General features: G+C 39.5%; 1 protein-coding gene and 2 long non-coding RNA genes across 5 annotated transcripts; all 3 read left to right on the forward strand.

The window, feature by feature from the left end:
• Positions 1–2,670: 2,670 nt before the first annotated feature.
• On the forward strand, positions 2,671–6,138 carry LOC114303309 (uncharacterized). 3 transcript variants are annotated; one of them, XR_003643665.2, is made up of 7 exons: positions 2,681–2,930; positions 3,031–3,173; positions 3,767–3,905; positions 4,749–4,881; positions 5,059–5,128; positions 5,363–5,745; positions 5,912–6,138. It is a non-coding gene; the product is annotated as an uncharacterized LOC114303309 (long non-coding RNA). The 3 variants fall into 3 exon arrangements; XR_014329866.1 differs by having other exon boundaries at positions 2,671–2,930; positions 3,767–3,901; positions 5,363–6,138; XR_003643664.2 differs by having other exon boundaries at positions 2,677–2,930; positions 5,363–6,138.
• A 201-nt stretch (positions 6,139–6,339) lies between these two features.
• On the forward strand, positions 6,340–7,643 carry LOC145790750 (uncharacterized). The gene is made up of 2 exons (XR_014329868.1): positions 6,340–6,391; positions 7,248–7,643. It is a non-coding gene; the product is annotated as an uncharacterized LOC145790750 (long non-coding RNA).
• Positions 7,644–9,914: 2,271 nt separating this feature from the next.
• On the forward strand, positions 9,915–18,012 carry LOC114303306 (DNA gyrase subunit B, chloroplastic/mitochondrial-like). Its single transcript, XM_082871916.1, has 6 exons — positions 9,915–9,980; positions 10,057–10,173; positions 10,304–10,357; positions 15,618–15,723; positions 16,822–16,952; positions 17,715–18,012. Exons 1-6 carry the CDS (start codon positions 9,915–9,917, stop codon positions 17,781–17,783), a joined length of 543 nt encoding a protein of 180 aa, XP_082728042.1. The 3' UTR covers positions 17,784–18,012.
• Positions 18,013–19,425: the final 1,413 nt, after the last annotated feature.

A 19,425-nucleotide genomic window follows, 5' to 3' on the forward strand; every position in this document is an offset into this window, starting at 1 on the left:
CCTTGTTTGGCTAATGTGAATAAGATTCATTTACCATAAGTTAACATCTTGACAGCTCTTGATTCTTTGGCAAATCTAGATATATTTTGATGGTTTAGACTCTTTGAGGAAGAAGGGAGGCATTTTTTTTTTCTTTTTTATTTTTTTGACATTTTTGCCAAAGAATGTCAAAAAGGTGGGAGTTTTTTTTCTGTTCAGTTGATGGTGCATTGATGAGTTGGGCATTGCTTACATCTGCCTTTTCTGTTTTCTCATGGTTAGTTATTTTCTTTTCTGTTTTCAGTCAATTGTTGGAGACAAGAAATACAACAACAACTCTCCTTAGGAATGAATAAACCAATGACGTACAAAAACCAACAATAATTTTATTTTTATGGCAATAAAAATGGCACATGCTATATGTATTTCTCTTGGGAAAACTAAACCAATGATTTAAATATATTAGCAATATAAATGATGAGGGAATCCCCTCTTTTGGTCCAATGACTTAAATATATTAGCAATATAATGCTTTGTGGATAAATAGATTTGCTTATTTGTGTTGTGTGTGTGTGTAGCATATGGATTTTTCCTTCATTCTAATGACAAGCTGAAAGTAGTTGGTCTCCTATGCATGAGGAGTTGCACAGATAATCTTCTCTCTGGGGCTCTATTTATTTTTTTTTTCATTAAAAAATAAATAGTTGAGAGGGATAGTAGTTGGCCTTTTTGAATGCAAGAAGTGTAGCTCTATTGGTTTGTAAAGAGTGTTGAGAGGGATAGTGGCGCCGATAGCTAGAAATTGGTTGTCCAGTTATTATAACCAAATATTGCAGTAGAAAAAGGAACATGGCTCTGTTGAAGATCATAATGGAGAGATTGGATGCTCGCAATGATAGTTTTCCTTTATTGGACCCTCTGTTCTGCCTTTCTCTCCATGTGCATACTAATAGAACAAGACTGGCATACTAATGCATGTTTCCATGCCACATGTGTGTATGGGAGAGAGAGAGAGAGAGAGAGAGAGAGACCAGAGAAGGCTGATGACTGAGGGGCTTGTGTGAAATAGGGGTGGTTGTTAATGGAAGTGGGAGGAGATCTTTTGGAATAAATAGTTATTGTTCAATTTAGGCATGATTTGTGGAAGGACTAAAAAACCCAATCTCTAATCTTTGATGAGGTTGCAACCATGATGAGTAGATTTTCAACTAAACTTAAATGGAAGCCCATAACAACATCCATGTTTAAATGAGGACATTTATAGCCACATAACAACATCCATGTTTAAATGCCTAACTAGTTCAGTTTCTGGGTATTTCAAATATTGATTTCTCTGTATTCACCTCTCATCTTGGTACTGTTTTTGCAAATAACTAGTTCAGTTTTAGGTAATTTGTTGGATGTTGTTGAGTAGGTACAGATTATTGGACATATCGGAAACAAGACACGGCCAGTTAGATATGATGGCCAGCATCATCATTCTATCCAAGCAGGGCCTGCCTACATACAACTGAATACCCAAAATGTAAGTAGTGTGATTTTACTTGGCCATTTCTGCTGCAATTTTCTTCCTAGTGGTTATTTTTGTGTTGTGCAACAGGATTGAGAGATGTTTTTACTGTTTCATTGTCAGTTGTTCATTGATTTTCTCAGGTAATGGTTGGACAATTGGGGCAGCTCATTTACATGCATCCATTTTCTCATGTAAGATATTATCATTTATGTGAAACTTAAAAAGATTGCATAACAGACTATATTATACCACTTTGAAATTTTTATTAATTAAACTAATGCAAAATAAAAGTAGCTGGGACTGCTATAAAATCTGCATTTGGGTGTTTCTCCTATGGTATGGTAAGCAAGCAAATCTGCTACTGCCTCATGCATTTGTATTTGTTGCTTTGTCCCATTTTGTGCACATCAATTTATGACTTCGCAATTCAAGGAAATGGATAGGCAAGTTCCTTTAATGGACGAGACTGACACTAAGATTTGAGAACACATCCAGTCCTGGTAATATTTGAAGCTACAATTATTCTTAAATTATTAATGGTGTATTTCTTCACATCCTACAGGTCGACAATGCGGCATCTGACCTTAAGAACATCAATGTGAGACTTAAGGATACTGTTAACCAGGTGATTGAGCTGCCACTGTATTTTTTGTAGTTTGCATCACTTTGTGTGTTGCAGAGAGAGAGAGAGAGAGAGAGAGAGATTCAGCTATGCTATGTCGTAGATCTCTTTGCTGGATTTGACAGAAAGTTTTGATTTGTTTCAGCTGAGGTCCAGTCAAAATTTCTGTATTGATATTATATTGTTGTGCATAATTCTTGGGATTGCTGCCTATCTATACAAGTAAGTTTCACTTTCTCAAAAAAATGGAGAGGAAATGTTTTATCTAATTCTTGGTAATAGCTGATATGCTTGATGGACTCTAGAAAATAATTTCATGCATAGGTGAACTTATAGTTAGAAGCCAATAATTGAACTTATAAAATAAAGCTGAGTGCATGGTTGTTCTGGTTGGACCTTCTTCTTGATTTATTATAATGTTTTATGATTGGTAGAGACCAGGAGGATTCACTACAGGAAATATGGGTTTTGGTGGCGTTTTTTTAACGACGCTTTTTGAAACGTCACTTTTTTTAACATGTAGCAACGTTTTAAAAACGTCGCATATTTCTTCAATTAAAACGATACCGTTTTGTAATAAGAGGCGTTTAAAAGCCCCTCCAAATGCGTTAGGCCTCACGCGCCTATTTTGAGTCTGTGAATAATGGTCAAAGCCTTTGTAAACCCTTATCATTCTCATGCCTTCAAATCTCGCCTCTCTCAACCCTCCCTAAACCCTTATCATTCTCACAGATTCATCTATGAGATTCAGGGCGATTTCAATTTCGAAGCTCCACCATCACCACCAGCGAGGTAGCGAGCACCATCGTTACTAAGGTGAGCTCCACCATCTCTCTCTCTCTCTCTCTCTCTCTCTATCTTTCTCTAGATATCTTTCTCTCTTGGTCAACCCTCTCTAAACCCTTATCATTCTCAGAGATTCATCTTTGAGATTCAAAGATTCAGATCGGTCTCAGTGATTTCATCTCAGAGCGATTTCGATTTTGAAGTTCTCTCTCTCGATTTCGAAGCTCCATCGCCACTGCCACCGCCACCGCCACCGCCATTTGCACCAGCGAGGTATTGATTTCTCTCTCTCTCTCTCTCTCTCTCAAGCTCTTCCTTCCCGTCTCTCTCAGTTTGGTTATTGAAATTGAAATTGTAAGCAAGAAACTACAGTTTTAATCAGGATTTGAACTTGTTATGATTTTTTATTTTATTTTATGACTGTTTTTGGGTGAATTCTCTTTAAAGATGAGCTTTAGGCTTTTGTTGATTCCATTTAGTATTTGTTGTGCCTGTTTTCTATTACTTGGGGTTTTACAAAGCACAATATTTACATATTTATATTTGACATGTTTTAAGTTTTTCTTCTCGTGCCTGTTTTCTTTCAGTACTGTAATTTTACATTATCTCACTATAGGAAATACGGGTTTTGACATGTTTCAGTATTGTTTTCACCTGTTTCTGAGCTTTGTATGTATGACCTGTGAACCTGCTATTGGTATTTATTTGCTTGTAAACCTGTTCAATTTCTTCTTTTGTTTGCTTTGTCATTCTTCCTTAATATGTTGTTTTTTGTTTTGAGAAAATGCCAAATGTGCTTGTGATTATGACATTTGTTGGATTTCAGATCATTTACACTTGTGTATGACTAGGTTTCTTTTTTGCAGTGATGAACAGTCAAAGGGGCCATATGGTTTACTAGGTATAAAAGTGGGGTTCTTAAAGAACGAACAACGAGAACCTTGCAGACATGGACAAGCTTTTCAAAGAATAGTCGAGGACCAGCTCTTGCTGGAATGAAGGCTAGTAAGAAAGATTTATTTTTTAAATGTCGTCTCTCATAATTTAAGTGGACTCCAAAAACCTGCATAAACAGAAGAGTAGCTTTCTATAGAAAATGAAAAAAAATAGAAAACAATGAGGTTTTGAGTTTGTAAGTTTACAGGTAGGATTTTCATGATGTCTTGTATTTCTCTCTTCTTTTGGATGTTTCAGACAGAAAATTGTAGAAGTACCCTCATTTCATGATTTATTAAATCCAAGAGGTGATGTCACTAATAGATTGTGGTTACTTTTCTTAATAGCATTGTTGTTAGGGCTGTGGTAACAGTTCACTATCTGCTTGTAAATTGCACTAATTACCTATCTGTTGCAGGTTTTAATAGCATTAAAATAATTCTGTAAACTCAATATGTTGATGTTGTAATTTGATGATAAATTTTGAACTATTACATCACAATAATTTCAAGTATTTTATGCATTAATCTCTTGCACTTGATTTTAGAAAAAAATGGGACAGTGGTAGTAAATATTTGTCAATCTCTTGAGTGATCAGTAGTTATTTATTTTGTTTAGACATGTATTTGGAATAGAGTAGTACTAGTAGAGTTCAAAATCTGCTTTGTGGAACCAGGGATTGCAAAGTTTAATGGTTCTAATTGATTTTTAGGAGTTAAGTTGGTGAATCTTTTGTACTTATGCCAATCTCTATTTGTCTCATGAAATTAATTAAATAGATAGCTACATAGCTACTGTGTTGATTATGAATAAAATTGATGTGAAATAGCATCATTTTCTTAAATAGATTATATGCATGTTTGTCTATGATTGTGCTAGAATGATGATAGATATGCATACTTGCTTCTGTAGAGTTCTGAATGGGCAGGACCCCCCAAATGGCAAAGGAAAATAGAGGGAGGACCTTGACAATCATTTTTAGTTCAAGGGTGTGTGACGATGTCGAGCTTGAAGTTGGGAACTTGATACACATTCACTGTCCATGGTATGAATGATACAATTTACTTATATCTTCTGCAGGACTTTACTCATCTTGATGTAATACAAAACAAATAATGGTAGGGTTAGATATCACCATCAAGGTGTGCTTAGTAGTATCTTGTGGTGTCTGCGGTACTATTTCAAGGAAACTGACATAAACACATTTGTTGATGAAAAGCAGAGTGGCATTTGCAAAGATAACTTTCAAAAAGCCTCCAATTCTACTACTAGATGAGCCATCAAATCATCTTGTAAGTTTGTGTCATGTTTTTATTTGCTTCATATATTGTAAATCTCATCTTGTACTTATTAGAGGAAGGTAAAAATTATCCTTTGTTATTATGTGATTTGAAGATTATCCAGCTCATTGTTCAACTGGATGTTCAGGATTGTAAATATTTCAATATTTGGCCTTTTGTGCCTCTTCTCCTTCAATTTCCTGTTGCAATTGCAACAACAGTATTTAATCATGTCTTCAATTGTAGGTGAGTCATGATGAACATCTGATATCTGGAAGCGTGGAACAGCTGTGGGCGGTATCTGAAGGGAAAGTGACACCTTTCGCTGGGACATTCCAAGATTACAAGAAGATACTTCAGTCCTAGGATGACTTGCAGTGTTTTTTTGGCTGGTAAGGTAAGGATTATCCTAGAAAGTTTTGTGAGAATTAAAATGTTGTGAGCAGCCCTTGTAGAAAACAAAGAGGTAGTGGAGTTAGTCCCACCATTTCCGAGTCATGATACAGAAGAATATACAGCATTAGTGATGTTTTGTGGATTTACTAAATTGGGAAGATGATTATGGAAGCTTGTGGATACAATCAAAAGTACATGTTAATTGTTCTCACAAGTTATTGTGGACGTCCTAGGTAACTAATTCAGATGTTTTCTCTTAAGTTATAAGTTATTTCAATATTAATCGTGTACACCTTATCAACATGTTCTTTGGTGAAGTCAATATAACTATATAAACAATAGTGATTACAAAATAAATAATTTTTGGAATGCTTGGAGAATAAACAGCAGTGATTACAGGCAACAATACCATAGTTTTATCTGGTGGAAGCTTTGAGATGGGTTTTTTCAGCCTCGACAATTCCCAGAATACATACTTTTGGGTACCTTGCTCCCGAGTATTTCATGTATGGAAAAGTCAGCGACAAGGTCGATGTGTACTCTTTTGGAGTAGTTCTTCTTGAATTGTTATCGGGGAGGAAAGCGATCACTTTTGACGCTGACAAGGGCCAAGAAAGCTTGGTCATGTGGGTAAGGATCTTTTTCTTTGACATGAAAATTTCACAGTTTCACTGCCTACAACTTATAAGTTATGTTTATGTGTATATAACTTAGAAGATTTATATTCAGGCAAAATTAAAACTAGAGACTGGAAATCTAAGAAGCATACTCGATTTGAATCTAGAAGGAAACGTCGATGAGACTCAAATTTAGAGAATGGGTCTTGCAGCCAGGCTCTGCCTCACAAGATTAGCTCAGCTTCGTCCTAAAATGAGCCAGGTAATGTAATAGTCCTACTATTGGTTGCTTAGATATACAAGATCACTACTGAACGTATAAGAGCTCGGATTGAATTGGTATTGAATTGTTCATTCAACGAGCATTCTCAATATTATGTTTTGAAGAGAAATGGAACATCCATGCTCTTTGGTGCTTTCTTTAGTCATGGAAGTAGTGTTTTCAGTTATGCTATTTTCCTATTCTGTGAATCCAATTGTTAGAAAGATATGTTGGCCACTTAGTTAGGCAGATTTTTATAGTAGATGGAGCTTTGTGATTTAAAGTTGCCAAATGTAGAGAGGGAGTGTATTACTTTACATCAAACTCCTTTCAAAGTGTATGGGAAGGGTGTCATTAGTGGTGTTGTGGAGTTGATTCCAACTAATATTTAAGCATGAATATTGAGGATGAAAGAGTTATCCATATCTGAATGTCTCCTCGTGTCATTAGATGTTTATGGGTTTCACTTGTATTGGCAATGCTCTTTTTCTCTGAAAATGTGCATAGGATAGATTAGGGACTTTTGAATTCTAAAGGAGAAGTGACTCCAAAATATTTTGGCTCATCTTTGGTGTTTGTGAATTGGGTTTTGCTATATCTTTTCTAGTTCTGACTTTGAAATTCTGATTTCTGGTTTGGGTGTGTAATTAAATATATTTTGATTGGATGAAACCATTTATTTGAATCACTTTGGTTGGATGAAACCATTTATTTGCATCACTTTTCCATGCTTTTGAGGTTTTGGAAGGATTTCACACCATAACATATTATTATTACCTCCTTGCTATTTTTAAAGTTGCATATCTTTCAGTTATATCAAGTATACTATAATAATTACATTTTTTCGTCCAAGTAGAATGCAGGTTGCTTTTGACTTTGTTCTATTGCTGGGACATTTGCTGCTATTTTGGGAATAATCGGAGCTGGTTTTTTTGTTGAATTAATGGGTTCTTTCCAGGGATTTTTTGTATTTTTTTGCTACTCTATCCTGGAACTTATATTCTACAGGAGAGAGAGAGAGAGAGAGAGTCAATTTGTGTTTTAAGACAATTCTAATTGTCTTCACTATTAGATTATTGTTGGATGATTGAGACCCCTGTTCCTTTTTTTTTTTTGGAGTGCTAAAATGGCATGCTTTTTGGCCTTTCTGGCTGCTGTTTGTTTAATGAGAAATCAGTAAACATGTTGGGAAAACAACTATTTGTTCCTGCACTTCTTCCCAATTTACTTTTGTTATTTTTTCAACACTCAATTGAGAATTTGTATCTGTGGAGATCATATGATATGCTTGTTTTAATTCCTCTGGTTTTGGGCATTTCTTGTGGATATGGACGGTGGGTGAATAGCAATGTTAAGTTGGATAAACTTCCATTCTCACAAGATTTTATGTACATTAATGTAACAGGAAGGCTTTTAAACATAGCAACTTCATATTAGTGTTATTTTTCAGTTTTATTACAGGTATTTTTTTAGTTCAATCACATAAAATTAACACAATTAAAAAATTAATAAAAAGTCTATCGCGGCGTTTCTAAAAATGTCACTAAATATCACACTAACGGTTGGATTTTTTTTAAAAGGAAGATATGGCGGTGTTTTAAAACGTCGCTAAATAGCATGGTGATGTCATGTGACTCTTAGTAGAACTTTTAGCGCCTATAGTCATATAGCGACGTTTCTAAAGCGTCATAAAGTTATAGCGACGGCCGTATCTTCGGCGTTTGGTGCTAAACGTCACAAAAGGATTAGACGGCGTTTTGGGGACCTATAGCGGCGTTTTTTAAACGACTCTAAAGCCCCTTTTTCCAGCAGTGTCATCAGATGTCCTAACTGCTTCATTCTTCAGGAAATGTATAAAAATAATCACCGTAGAAAGATTGTGGTGACTTGATGCAGGCTGTTCTTCCCTTAAGGGGTAAAATTTTGAACATTGAAAGAAGGGATAAAGTAGCAATCAAGGTTCTAAATATCGGCCGGTACGTCCCGTACCGGCCGGTTCGTACCGGAAAATGGGAGGGCCGAGTCGGATACTCACCGGTATACCGGCGAGAATGAATTTCACAGCCGTATCGGCCGATTCCCAACACGTATCGGCCCGAATCTGATACGTAAACGATTTGTTTCCGATACAGTCCGATACGGCTGAAATTCACCTGCAAAAATAGTTGAGAAAAGCAAAACAAAGCTGAAGAAGTGATGCTCTGTTTTTCTTCTGTTTGTTGATGCTCTGTTTTTCTTTTTCTTTTAGCTAAAGAAGTGATGCTCTGTTTTTTTTCTGTTTGTTGAAGTCATCGGTTTGGATGCCTTTAGCTCAACTCTTTGTAGTTGCAGCTTTTCTTGATCCAAAAAAAAAAAAAGTCATGGTTTTTGTTTTGTTTTGTTTTTTTTTTTTTTTTGTGGTTCTTTTTTTAAATGCAATTTTTTATATAATTTTAAAATGCACATAAGTTCAGAAGCTGAATAGAACTCATAATTTTATAACTCAGGAGCAGGTTAGTTCTCTCATAATTTTATATATATATATATATATATTATCAGCATAGAATATAATTTTTTATATATAAAAATATTTTTTATATATATTTTAAATGCACATATGCTCAATATATATATTTTATATATATTATTTAAAGAGATTTAATCTGTCAGATTTTTTATTTCAGATTTTTTTATTATTTTAGATTTTTTAATCTGTCAAATCTTTTTATTTCAGATTATTTTTATATCAGATTTTTTTTATAAAGGTTTAATTTGTCAGATTTTTTTAAAGAGGTTTAATTGTTAAGTAAAGATGTTTAATAGTTTAGATTTTTTATTTTTATCTTAAATGCATTATTATTACTAACTAAATTAGAATTACAATATTTGTTAATTGAAAATTGTTATTGTAGATAATTGAAAGTTATAATTGGGCACAGAGGTAGTTCTAGTGGAAAACTTCTAAGTGGTGATATTGGTTGGAAATTTGGAATTCCACTAGAAAATAATAGGCATAAAATTAGGTGTAAATTTTGTAAAAAAGAGCTAAATGGTGGTATAACTAGGTTGAAGCAACATTTGGCCCATATGAAAGGTCAAGTCGCACCTTGTGTTAATGTCAGTGGTGAAGTTCGAACACTAATGATAGATCATTTGAATAATTATAAGGGCAAAAAGATTAACAAAAGGAAGATGAATGAGGAATTGACAGAAAAAAAAAGTGCCAAATATTTCCACATCAATTTTATATTAAAAGTTTAACATATATGCCAAATAAAAGGTTGAGACTAAAATAAATATATATCATTTAGTTGAAAATGAGTCAAAAAAGTGCCCCTACATATCAAAATTTTGATTAAAATGTGATAAATTAAGGCTAAAAGAGTCCAAAAAATGCATAAAATTGAGTTTTAGATAGATTGCTAATGATTTTTGAAATTTCAGAGCCGTAACGCCCGATACCCGATACGTACCGGTCGATACTACCGATACCGATACTCCGCGATCGATACCGTTACGTTACCCGATACCGCGATTTAGAACTATGGCAGCAATGTGCAAGAATGAAGAGATTCAAAATCTTATTCTAGCTCTGGGACTTGGAGTGAAGGTTGACTTATTTTATGCTATTTTATTTCTTGTCAACTGTTTCACCTATTTCATTGACTGAAATTTCCTGGTTTCAGGGAGAAGATTTTAAAAAGGAGGCTCTCCGTTATCATAAAATCATAATCTTGACTGATGCTGATGTAGATGGCGCTCATATCCGAACATTACTATTGACATTTTTCTTTAGATATCAGGTACATAATTGATAGAATCCTTGTTTACATTTACTGGTGCATAAAAGAGTAAAAATTATAAAGGTATTCTGTAATTGCTTCGGGGGAATCAGTTACACTTTGGTTTATGGAGTTTTTTTATTCCTTGCAGAGGGCTTTATTTGGTGGAGGATACATTTATGTTGGTGTCCCGCCTTTGTACAAGGTTTGCCTTTGATGATGTAGTTCGTCTTAGGTGGATGGGTCGGGCTGATCCAAGCTCTTTAAGCTACTTGATTCAGGCGGATGATTCCACCAGATGACCTGCAAGCAAGTCCAAAGGGGAACGGGGTAGTCCCCCAGTGAACCCTTCGGCGAGCAAATCAGTAGAGGAATAAGGAAAAATGGAGAGAGAGAGAGAGAGAGATAGAAAAGCTTAACCTTCCTCTTGTCTTCCATTCTTGCTTATATCCTTTGGTAATCATTTCACTGTCCCTTGTGACGTGCCCCGTTCCGCCGAAAACCTGTGCTGTAGCTTACCTTGTTCAGGGTGAGGGGGCTCTGTTCCGACGGGGAGGTGTTGTCGTAATAAATGCTGTGATGGGCTGCATTAATGGTGATGTGTTGTGGCAATAACTCTGCAGATCTTTGTCTGCTGATGTGGCTTATGTTTCACCTACCATGTGCCCGAATGCCATTGGCCCTCCATGCCTAGATGGCCTCCAGCTGTCCTGGGCTTTGCCAACCGGGTTGTGCTATGGGTCCCAAGCGATGGGTTTGGGGTTGTTTGCTATGGGCTGTAAGCCTTATGGGCCTATCCATGTCAGTAGTCCCCCATTTCCGAGTGCAGCTTTAGTCCAACGAAGGGAATATTAATAAGAAAGAGAAGTGTGAACCGAGTGGAGAGGCCGACCGTTAGGCGTGCCGACCGCGAGGTGTGTCGAGCAGGAGAAGTTGACCGTGAGGGTGGCCGAGCGAAAGGGGTCGACCGTTAGGCATGCCGACCGCAAGGGTGGCCGAACGGGAGGGGTCGACCGCTAGGCATGCCGACCGCAAGGGTGGCCGAGCGGGAGAAGCTGACCGTGAGGGTGGCCGAGCGAGAGGGTCGACCGTTAGGCGTGCCGACCGCAAGGGTGGCCGAGCGGGAGGGGTCGACTGCTAGGCATGCCGACCGCAAGGGTGGCCGAGCGGGAGGGGTCGACCGTTAGGCGTGTACACCGCAAGGGTGGCTGAGCGGGAGGGGTCGACCGTGAGGCGGGCTGACCAGGACGGCGCGGGGCTCAAAAGAAAAAGAAAAAAGGGGGGGTGCGATGTGATGATGTGAAATGGAAAGGACAGGGTAAGGGGAAGGGACAGTGCATCGTGGCCATACACGTGGCACTATCGTGGGGGAAGTGAAGTGTTGGAGCAGAAATGAAACGATAGGTCACGAGGGGGGTTTTGAAAAGGCGGTTTTGGCGGTTGATTTGAAAGGTTTTTAAATGGGTGAAAATTAATGTGGATCCATGGAATATGGGTAAACCTTGGGTTTTTGGTATAATTCGTTGCACCTACCTTTTGACAAAAACTCAAGATCCCCAAGTGTTAATTCCTTCATTGCTCACGCCACACCTGTGCAACATTTTCTCAACTTCGTTGCTCCTGCATCAGAAGTGATTCGTAAGCAAACCCTAGAAATGGCACAAGAAAAAGTGGTGAATGTGAAGGTGGACCCTCTGGGAGACGATGATGCAGAAGAGCTGGCAGCGCGATATAGGACGGAGACACGGATGGTGGGGTTGGGGGAACCGGTGGGACAATTACAGGCGTCAGCCCTGATAGTGGCACCAAAGCCAATAAGCCAGGTAGAGCCGGATCATTGGCACACAAAGGCTGACAAATCCACAATGACTGCGGCAGATTTGGAGGCTATCAGGGAAAAATACCAGATTTTGGCGGAGGTGGAGTTATTGCTGCCAACGTCAAGGGAAAGGCCGTCTGATGCCAGGCCAGGGGAGTTTTCCCTTTACGAGGAGGCGCTAAAAGGTGGGTTGAGGTTGCCACTGCCCCAAGTGGTGGTTGATGTACTGAACCGTTTGGAAGTAGCACCGGGGCAATTGATGCCCAATGCATGGAAGATTCTGCTGGCCTGTGCTAGCGCGTGGCCCAAGGCGAATGGGGGGGAAGCCATGGCGGTAGACGAGTTCTTTTCGTGTTATAAAGCTTCGGGGCAGCAGGAGACGTGGGTCACCCTACAGGCAGTGATATGGAGGGGATTGGTGGCGGGGCTGCCGACATCAATCAAGGGGTGGCGGCCACGGTGGTTCTACGTGTCTGGCAATGGGGGACGGGGAGTACGCACTATCTGGAAGGTGCCCATTAGGTCGATGGAGCCAAGACTGGGGGCAGCGGCGGAAGAGAGGGTGAAGAGGGTGAAGGAGTGGAGGGAGAGAGAGAAGGCCAAATGGGACGAGCTTGTTCAGCCGTCCGCATTGTTTGAGGCAGGGTTGGGACCACAGCCGAGGGGTGGTGACCTCGACCGAGCCGAATTGGAGGCGAGAAAGGAGGTTCAGGAAGTAGAGGATCAGGCCATACTTGCCAAGGCCACGAAGTTGAAGGAAGCGCGAGGAGATCGACCGCCTCAACCGATCGCGGGGGAGAGGATCCGACCGCGCCCAAGGCCGCTGGGGGGAAGGACTTAAGCAGTTTTGAGCCAAGATCGCCCCCCGTAGATCCTATAAAAGAACAGGCCAGAAAGGAGGGGGAGGCTCTGAAGAAAAAGAGGAGTGCCCCAGAGGGAGCTGCAGATGAGTCTGGGGCCAAGAGGGCTAAGGTGCCCCCAGCTGAGGTGGAAGTCCCTGTGGCCAAGGATGCCCCAGAGGTGGTGGGGGTCACCCCAACACTAGAGGTTGTTGAGACTGCCCCAACAGTGCAAGTAGGAGCTGAGTTGACTGAGGCTGCGCCGAGCGGGAGGGAGCAGACCCAAAAGGGTCCTGCCCCCCAGGAAGGAGGGGTCCGTCTGGCTACGGCTATTTATCATGCTCGCGCGGTAGCTGGAAGGTTGGAGGGAGAAGAAGGCCCAGCCAGGGCGGGGGCAGACCGCTTGGTGAAGATTGTGGAGGAGACAGCCCTGCGCTCGGCATCCGGATTTAATGAGGCTGACTTGTTGAGGGGGTTGTGTTCCGCCCAAATGGAGGTAACCACCTTGGCAGGGGCTCTTCTAAGGAAAGCAGGAGCTGCCAAGTTAAAAGCTGAGGAGGCCAAGGCCCAGTTGGCCAAGTTGAAGAAGGACAGTGCTGATTGGAAGACTGCTCATGCTGAGCTCCAAGCATTCAAGTTGGAGCTGGAGGACACACACCGTAAGGTCGTGTCGCTCGAGTTCCAACTGGCCGGCGAACAGAAAAAGCTGGAGGAGTCTGAAAGGGCCTGCGCCGTAGCGGTCGAGCGCCATGAAGAGGCCATGAGCAGCAATGAGGAGCTGGTCAGGCAAAAAGATGAGGCAGATGCCAGAATTGGGGATCTGTTGAAGGAGTTGGAGGATGGACGCGTTAAAGCAGAGGAAGAGAAGGGGAGGCTTGTGAGAAAGTTGGAGATAGAGAAGGCGAAGGTGATGGCGGAGATGGAGGGTCTGAGGAAGGGAATGGAAGAGGAAAGGGCAACGGCGGCTACTGAAAGGGGGGCCCTGCAGAGAGAGCTGGACGAAGAGAGGGCAAAGGCGGCTTCTGAGAGGACGGCCTACCCCGATCTGTGCGTCGCAGCAGTAGAGCAATACAAAGGGTCTCCCGAATTTCAGATGGCAGTAGATGCCGCAGTCGCCAAGAATCTAGCTGGGCAAGAATCTGGGGGGGTGGGCCCATCAAGGACGACTGCTGGAGGTAGGACGGAGGCAGAAGTTATTGAGAGCTTCCAGCAGTCAGACTTCTACAAGCATGAAATGGCTGAGTTCTGGGACGACGGTTGGAAGATGTTCAAACGCAGGGTTGAAGAGCTGTTCCCAGACTTGGACCTGAGTAGTGTAATGATCGGTGAAGATGATGTGGCCCAGACCCCCCTGGACGAGGGCATTGAAGAAGAAGAGCTTGTATCCAGCGAGGAGGAATAACCAAGATAGATGAAGAGCCCCCTCTCTGTACCTGTTTTTGTTTTGTTTTTGTTTTTTTTTTTTTTTTGTATTGTAATGAACTTGTGTACACATTGTAAATGAATAAAATTCGTTTATGTTGTCAGTTGATTGTGTTGGCCTGTATTGTCTAAAATGAATGAAGTCTTCTCACAAAAACTGGTCATAAAAATTGTGCAATAAAAATTTCGTGCAAAGTTAAGTTAAAAATGCCTCCCTGCAGAGTGAGATTGGATTTGTATGAAAATTGAAAGGATGATAGTGGTTGATTGAAAAAGTGGATTATGAAATTGTAGAACATAATATTTGAATGGGGTTAGTACTTCCAGTTTAATAAGTACGGATGAAGAATCCATGGATGAGGACAGAAAAGTAGGTTGCAAATCGTAACTAAACGGTTAATTGTAAATTTGTAGAGAAGAGATTGGAGAAACAAACTGAGTGGGGTAGGAGACTGCATTCATTTTAGAATCAAAACTTGACAAGTCAAAACTTGAATTCTGTGGAATCTAACTGAGTAAAAACGTGGTCCTGGAATTGTGAATAAGCTTCAAAATGTGACTAAGTGTTAAAAATGTGGTCCTGCTTGGCTTTGAAGTGCTCAGTCTGGCCGAGGCTTTGAAGTGCTCAGTCTGGCTGAAGCTTTGAGTGCTCGATCTGGCCGAGGCTTTGAAGTGCTCAGTCTGGCTGAGGCTTTGAAGTGCTCAGTCTACTGATGATGCAGTTCGTCTTAGGTGGATGGGTCGAGCTGATCCAAGCTCTTTAAGCTACTTGATTCAGGCGGATGATTCCACCAGATGACCTGCAAGCAAGTCCAAAGGGGAACGGGGTAGTCCCCCAGTGAACCCTCCGGCGAGCAAATCAGTAGAGGAAGAAGGAAAAATGGAGAGAGAGAGAGAGAGAGATAGAAAAGCTTAACCTTCCTCTTGTCTTCCATTCTTGTTTATATCCTTTGGTAATCATTTCACTGTCCCTTGTGACGTGCCCCGTTCTGCCGAAAGCCTGTGCCGTAGCTTACCTTGTTTAGGGTGAGGGGGCTCTGTTCCGACAAGGAGGTGTTGTCGTAATAAATGCTGTGATGGGCTGCATTAATGGTGATGTGTTGTGGCAATAACTCTGCAGATCTTTGTCTGCTGATGCGACCTGTGTTTCACCTGCCATGTGCCCGAATGCCATTGGTCCTCCATGCCTAGATGACCTCCAGCTGTCCTGGGCTTTGCCAACCGGGTTGTGCTATGGGTTCCAAGCGATGGGTTTGGGGTTGTTTGCTCTGGGCTGTAAGCCTTATGGGCCTATCCATGTCAGCCTTCAAATTTGATAGGTTCAGCTGACTTATGGAATAGTAACTTCCATAATTTTTTTCAGTTCTCTTTGTTGAAATAATTAGGTTGAAAGGGGAAAGCAAGCATATTATTGCTATGACGAAGCAGATCTGAAACGACTACAGAGTTCGTTCCCTCCAAATGCATCATATAACATTCAGAGGTTCAAAGGTAACATGAAAAGTATGATATTCTTTATTCTCCACATCATGTTTAGAAGGAAATGGAGTAGGGATGCCATATATCTATGTTGTAAATCAAAACACAAAACATGCAGCGGAATAAAATCATCAGATCATACCTTTTGATGATTGAACCTCGTGGATAAATCACGTGCTTCCAGAATCGATATCAGCATATTCTGAATGTGGTGGGTTGCATGTATTTTAGTTGAAGTAAGACGATCTCTATTGTATCAAGGGTCGTACACAAAGAAAGAGCTCTCTGAGCCTAACGTTAGATTAGTTTTCCATGTGTCTTTCATTGCAGCTCACAGTGTCGATAGTGCTGAGAGAATTACTTAATTTAACTCCAGCTTCATTTCATTCAGTAAAAAAAACAAAATTGGGAAATAGAATGTGTGATGATGGTATTGTGTCCAATGATTGGAGCATTATTCATGTTGTGATGATGTGCGCCAGCAATTATGCCAATAAATAAAACTTCAAATTTATGGAAGCCATTTTCCTTTAATTCAGAGCTATGTAGAGAGTTTCTTATCGAGCAAGCTGTCATTTGATTCAATTGGAACACATGTATGCTCCAAGAACTCTATAATTTCCGTGAGTCTTTTGGTTCATGCCAAAATTTGAAATATCCATGAACAGCAGAGACATGATGTGAATCCACATCTTCCATCTGTTCTTGTATTGGGTTGATTCAAGAGGAAACCCTTTTTAATTTGGAGTTCCATTTCTCATGGGCAATGTCCGTGATTCCAAATTCATTTCTTTCAAGTGGCAACATATTTTGGTTGTTTATGCCAATTTTTATTTTTTGAATTGCAAAAAAAAAAAAAAAAAAAAAAAATGTGATTCACGTGTTCACTGTGCTTGTGCTTGAGGGGACACATTTTCTGTGGCCGGCACAAACTTCTGTATGCTTTTTTAATTTGAGCATTCAACTCATGCCAGATATTATGTCATTCCTAAGTTTAGTCTTCCTCTAATGATCCCCAACTGTTTTCATTGAACTTGCTTTGGAAGTAGATTCATGTTCCATCCTTTCCACTTGTTTTTCACTTTTTATGTTTAAATAAATGGAACTCAGGTTTAGGAGAGATGATGCCTTTACAATTATGGGAGACAACACTTGATCCAGAGAGAAGATTGCTAAAGCAACTAGTGGTTGAGGATGCAGCAGAAGCGAATGTTGTTTTCTCCTCTCTTATGGGTGCCCGGGTAAGCAGATGCATTAATTATTTATTTATATTGAATGGAAACAAAAGAGAAATAATGTTAAAGAGAAAAAATGAATTACAAGAGAGTCGAAGGACAAAAAGTCATCCAAAAAGCCAAAAAGAAAAAAAACAATATCACAAATTACATGTCACTACACACTGTCCTTCAATCCCTAGAAATAAAAAAGGATGGTATAACCTAAAAGTAGAGGAGACCAAAGCCCAAGAGGAAAACAAGAAACAAACTCTATCCCATAAAAGGTTAGTAGATGCACTATAGCTTGTGTTGGAGTTGGTCATGATATTCTGAAGCAACTAAGGTATTATGGCTTCCGACAGAGAAATTTTGCAAGCTCGGAGCTTGTACCTACATATGTATATAAATCTATATATATGTGTATATATATAGAAGAGAGTGACTTGGGTCTTTATTGTGTGGGAAATCACCAGAGAACATTCTTGCCAATGTGTTTAAAAAACTTGAGCGGATTATTCTGTCAAGTTCATGCACACATACTGTAACATGTTTTTGGCTGCTTATGGCATTTGATTTGTGTTTTCGCCTGGTATGTGGTCCTGTATGAGGGCCAGCACATCGAACTGAAACCTGCATAGAAGTGATCATTCTAGCTAAGCTTCTCAATTGCCATGCTAAATCAATCTTGTTTATATATGCATTTACCTTTTTGGATTTTAGTTGTGCTTGTACTTGTAAAAAAGATAAAAGAATAATAAGATCTTACTTTTGTAATTTCTGTTTTAGGTGGATGTGCGGAAGGAACTTATTCAGAAATCTTCAGGCATGATCAACCTTGACCACCTCGATATCTGAACGGGGTATATCATCAACTATAGAAGGTTGAAAATTGTTTGCACTGTATATTTTACGAGGTCAATCAAGTGTAAACGCTTCACAAAGGGGAAGAGGCAATCAAATGTAGACATTTTTATAATTTTGTGTGAAGCGGATGCATCTTTATTGCATTTTGTCCATTTAAGGTGTACCAGTAACATGTATGTGATGTTCTGGAAGTATTGAAGAATACATGTTAAATTTCTGTATTCTCATTCCTAATACACTAGTTGCAATAGCTTGTGAGATAATGTGTTATTTATTATTTAGCAATAGGAAAAAATTAAGGGTTGGGCTTCTCTCGTATTGAGATCTTAACATAAGAGAACTTGAGGGGCTTATAGGGCCCATCACAAGTCTCATTTTGATGATCTGAATCGTTTATTTTGTAGAGCTCTCAATGTATAATATTCATGAAAAAATTTAGGCTAATTTGATAATTGTAACATTTTTATTTTATAATATTTTTTTCTAAAAAAATGAATGGTTTATTTCAAAAATATATCGGTTGTCTTTTTTTTCAGTGGCAAATACAATACAATGAAAAAGTTACGAATATTGGATAGAATTAATTTTTTTCATGAATATTACACATTGAGAGTTTTATAAAATTAACGTTTTGGATAATTAAAACGGAACTCGTGGTGGACTGTATAGGCCCTTCAAGTTCAACCCAAAAATTAATAATGTTTGGATCTTGAATTTGAAAGAAAAAGTGAAATCTAACGTCTAATTCTTTCACTTTTCCTTGCCATACGAAAATCTGTCTACAAATTCTAGATTCAAGTGCTACTTATGTTGATATCCATTTTACTATCTTAGTTGTCAGCTGCTCTCCTTCCACTATTACTTTCTCTTCACCAACTTTACAGGGGTTGTTGATTGATGATGTAGTTGATGATGGGTGATCCATATTGAAGGACTTCACAGATGATGATAGATCAGTGTTGTGGTTCAATTGATTAGTCAAGACAATCTCCAATGGAGAAGTTGAAATTATTTGTTATACAATGTTACATGACAAAAAGTCATAAAGTTGAAATTTAATTGTCTAGCGTTTGTTAATTTAGTGATTGTACTATTGCTTTGATAGAGATGTTGAAGTGTTAAAAATCGAATAAAATGTATAAAAATATGGGATTTTCTGTTGCCCCTTGTTCATTGCCCTGTTTCTTCTCTCTTGTTTAGTGCCTTGGCACAGTTTAGTACTTGTGTTGTTGCTTGACACAAGAAGCTTTCAATTAACCCGATCCATGAGCCTGAACCTTCCACACCCGGGCAAACCAAGTCACGTTGCAGGTCATGTTCTTGCATTTCTTTCATTGGAAAACTCCAGCTCGTGATCCATGGACGGCTTTGATCTTGGTGACCGGCATTCTGGAGCAGCGGGTCTACAAAGGTGAAAAGAATTCCTAAAAGAGTAATGCTACGTATCTTGAGTTTGACCTTGGCTCGAATTTCTGTTCACCAGTTGTTCGGCAAAAAAGTTGACAGTTGCGGTCGACAAGGTGACAACCGCAGTTGTCAGCTTTTTTGCCTGACGACCGGCCGGGCGACTGGTGAACAGAAATTCGAGCTATTTGAGTCAAGGTGAATTCGAGACACCAAGGATTACACTTTC

This window comes from Camellia sinensis, chromosome 5 (assembly GCF_055761805.1).
Source record: "Camellia sinensis isolate YWXY chromosome 5, ASM5576180v1, whole genome shotgun sequence".
Classification (NCBI taxonomy): Eukaryota; Viridiplantae; Streptophyta; class Magnoliopsida; order Ericales; family Theaceae; genus Camellia; species Camellia sinensis.

Coding starts and splice junctions, on each gene's coding strand:
- LOC114303306 (XM_082871916.1), top strand. CDS start 9,915: ATGGCAGCAATGTGCAAGAATGAAGAGATTCAAAATCTTATTCTAGCT. Junction 9,981..10,056: donor CTCTGGGACTTGGAGTGAAG/GTTGACTTATTT, acceptor TCCTGGTTTCAG/GGAGAAGATTTTAAAAAGGA. Junction 16,953..17,714: donor CCTCTCTTATGGGTGCCCGG/GTAAGCAGATGC, acceptor TTTCTGTTTTAG/GTGGATGTGCGGAAGGAACT.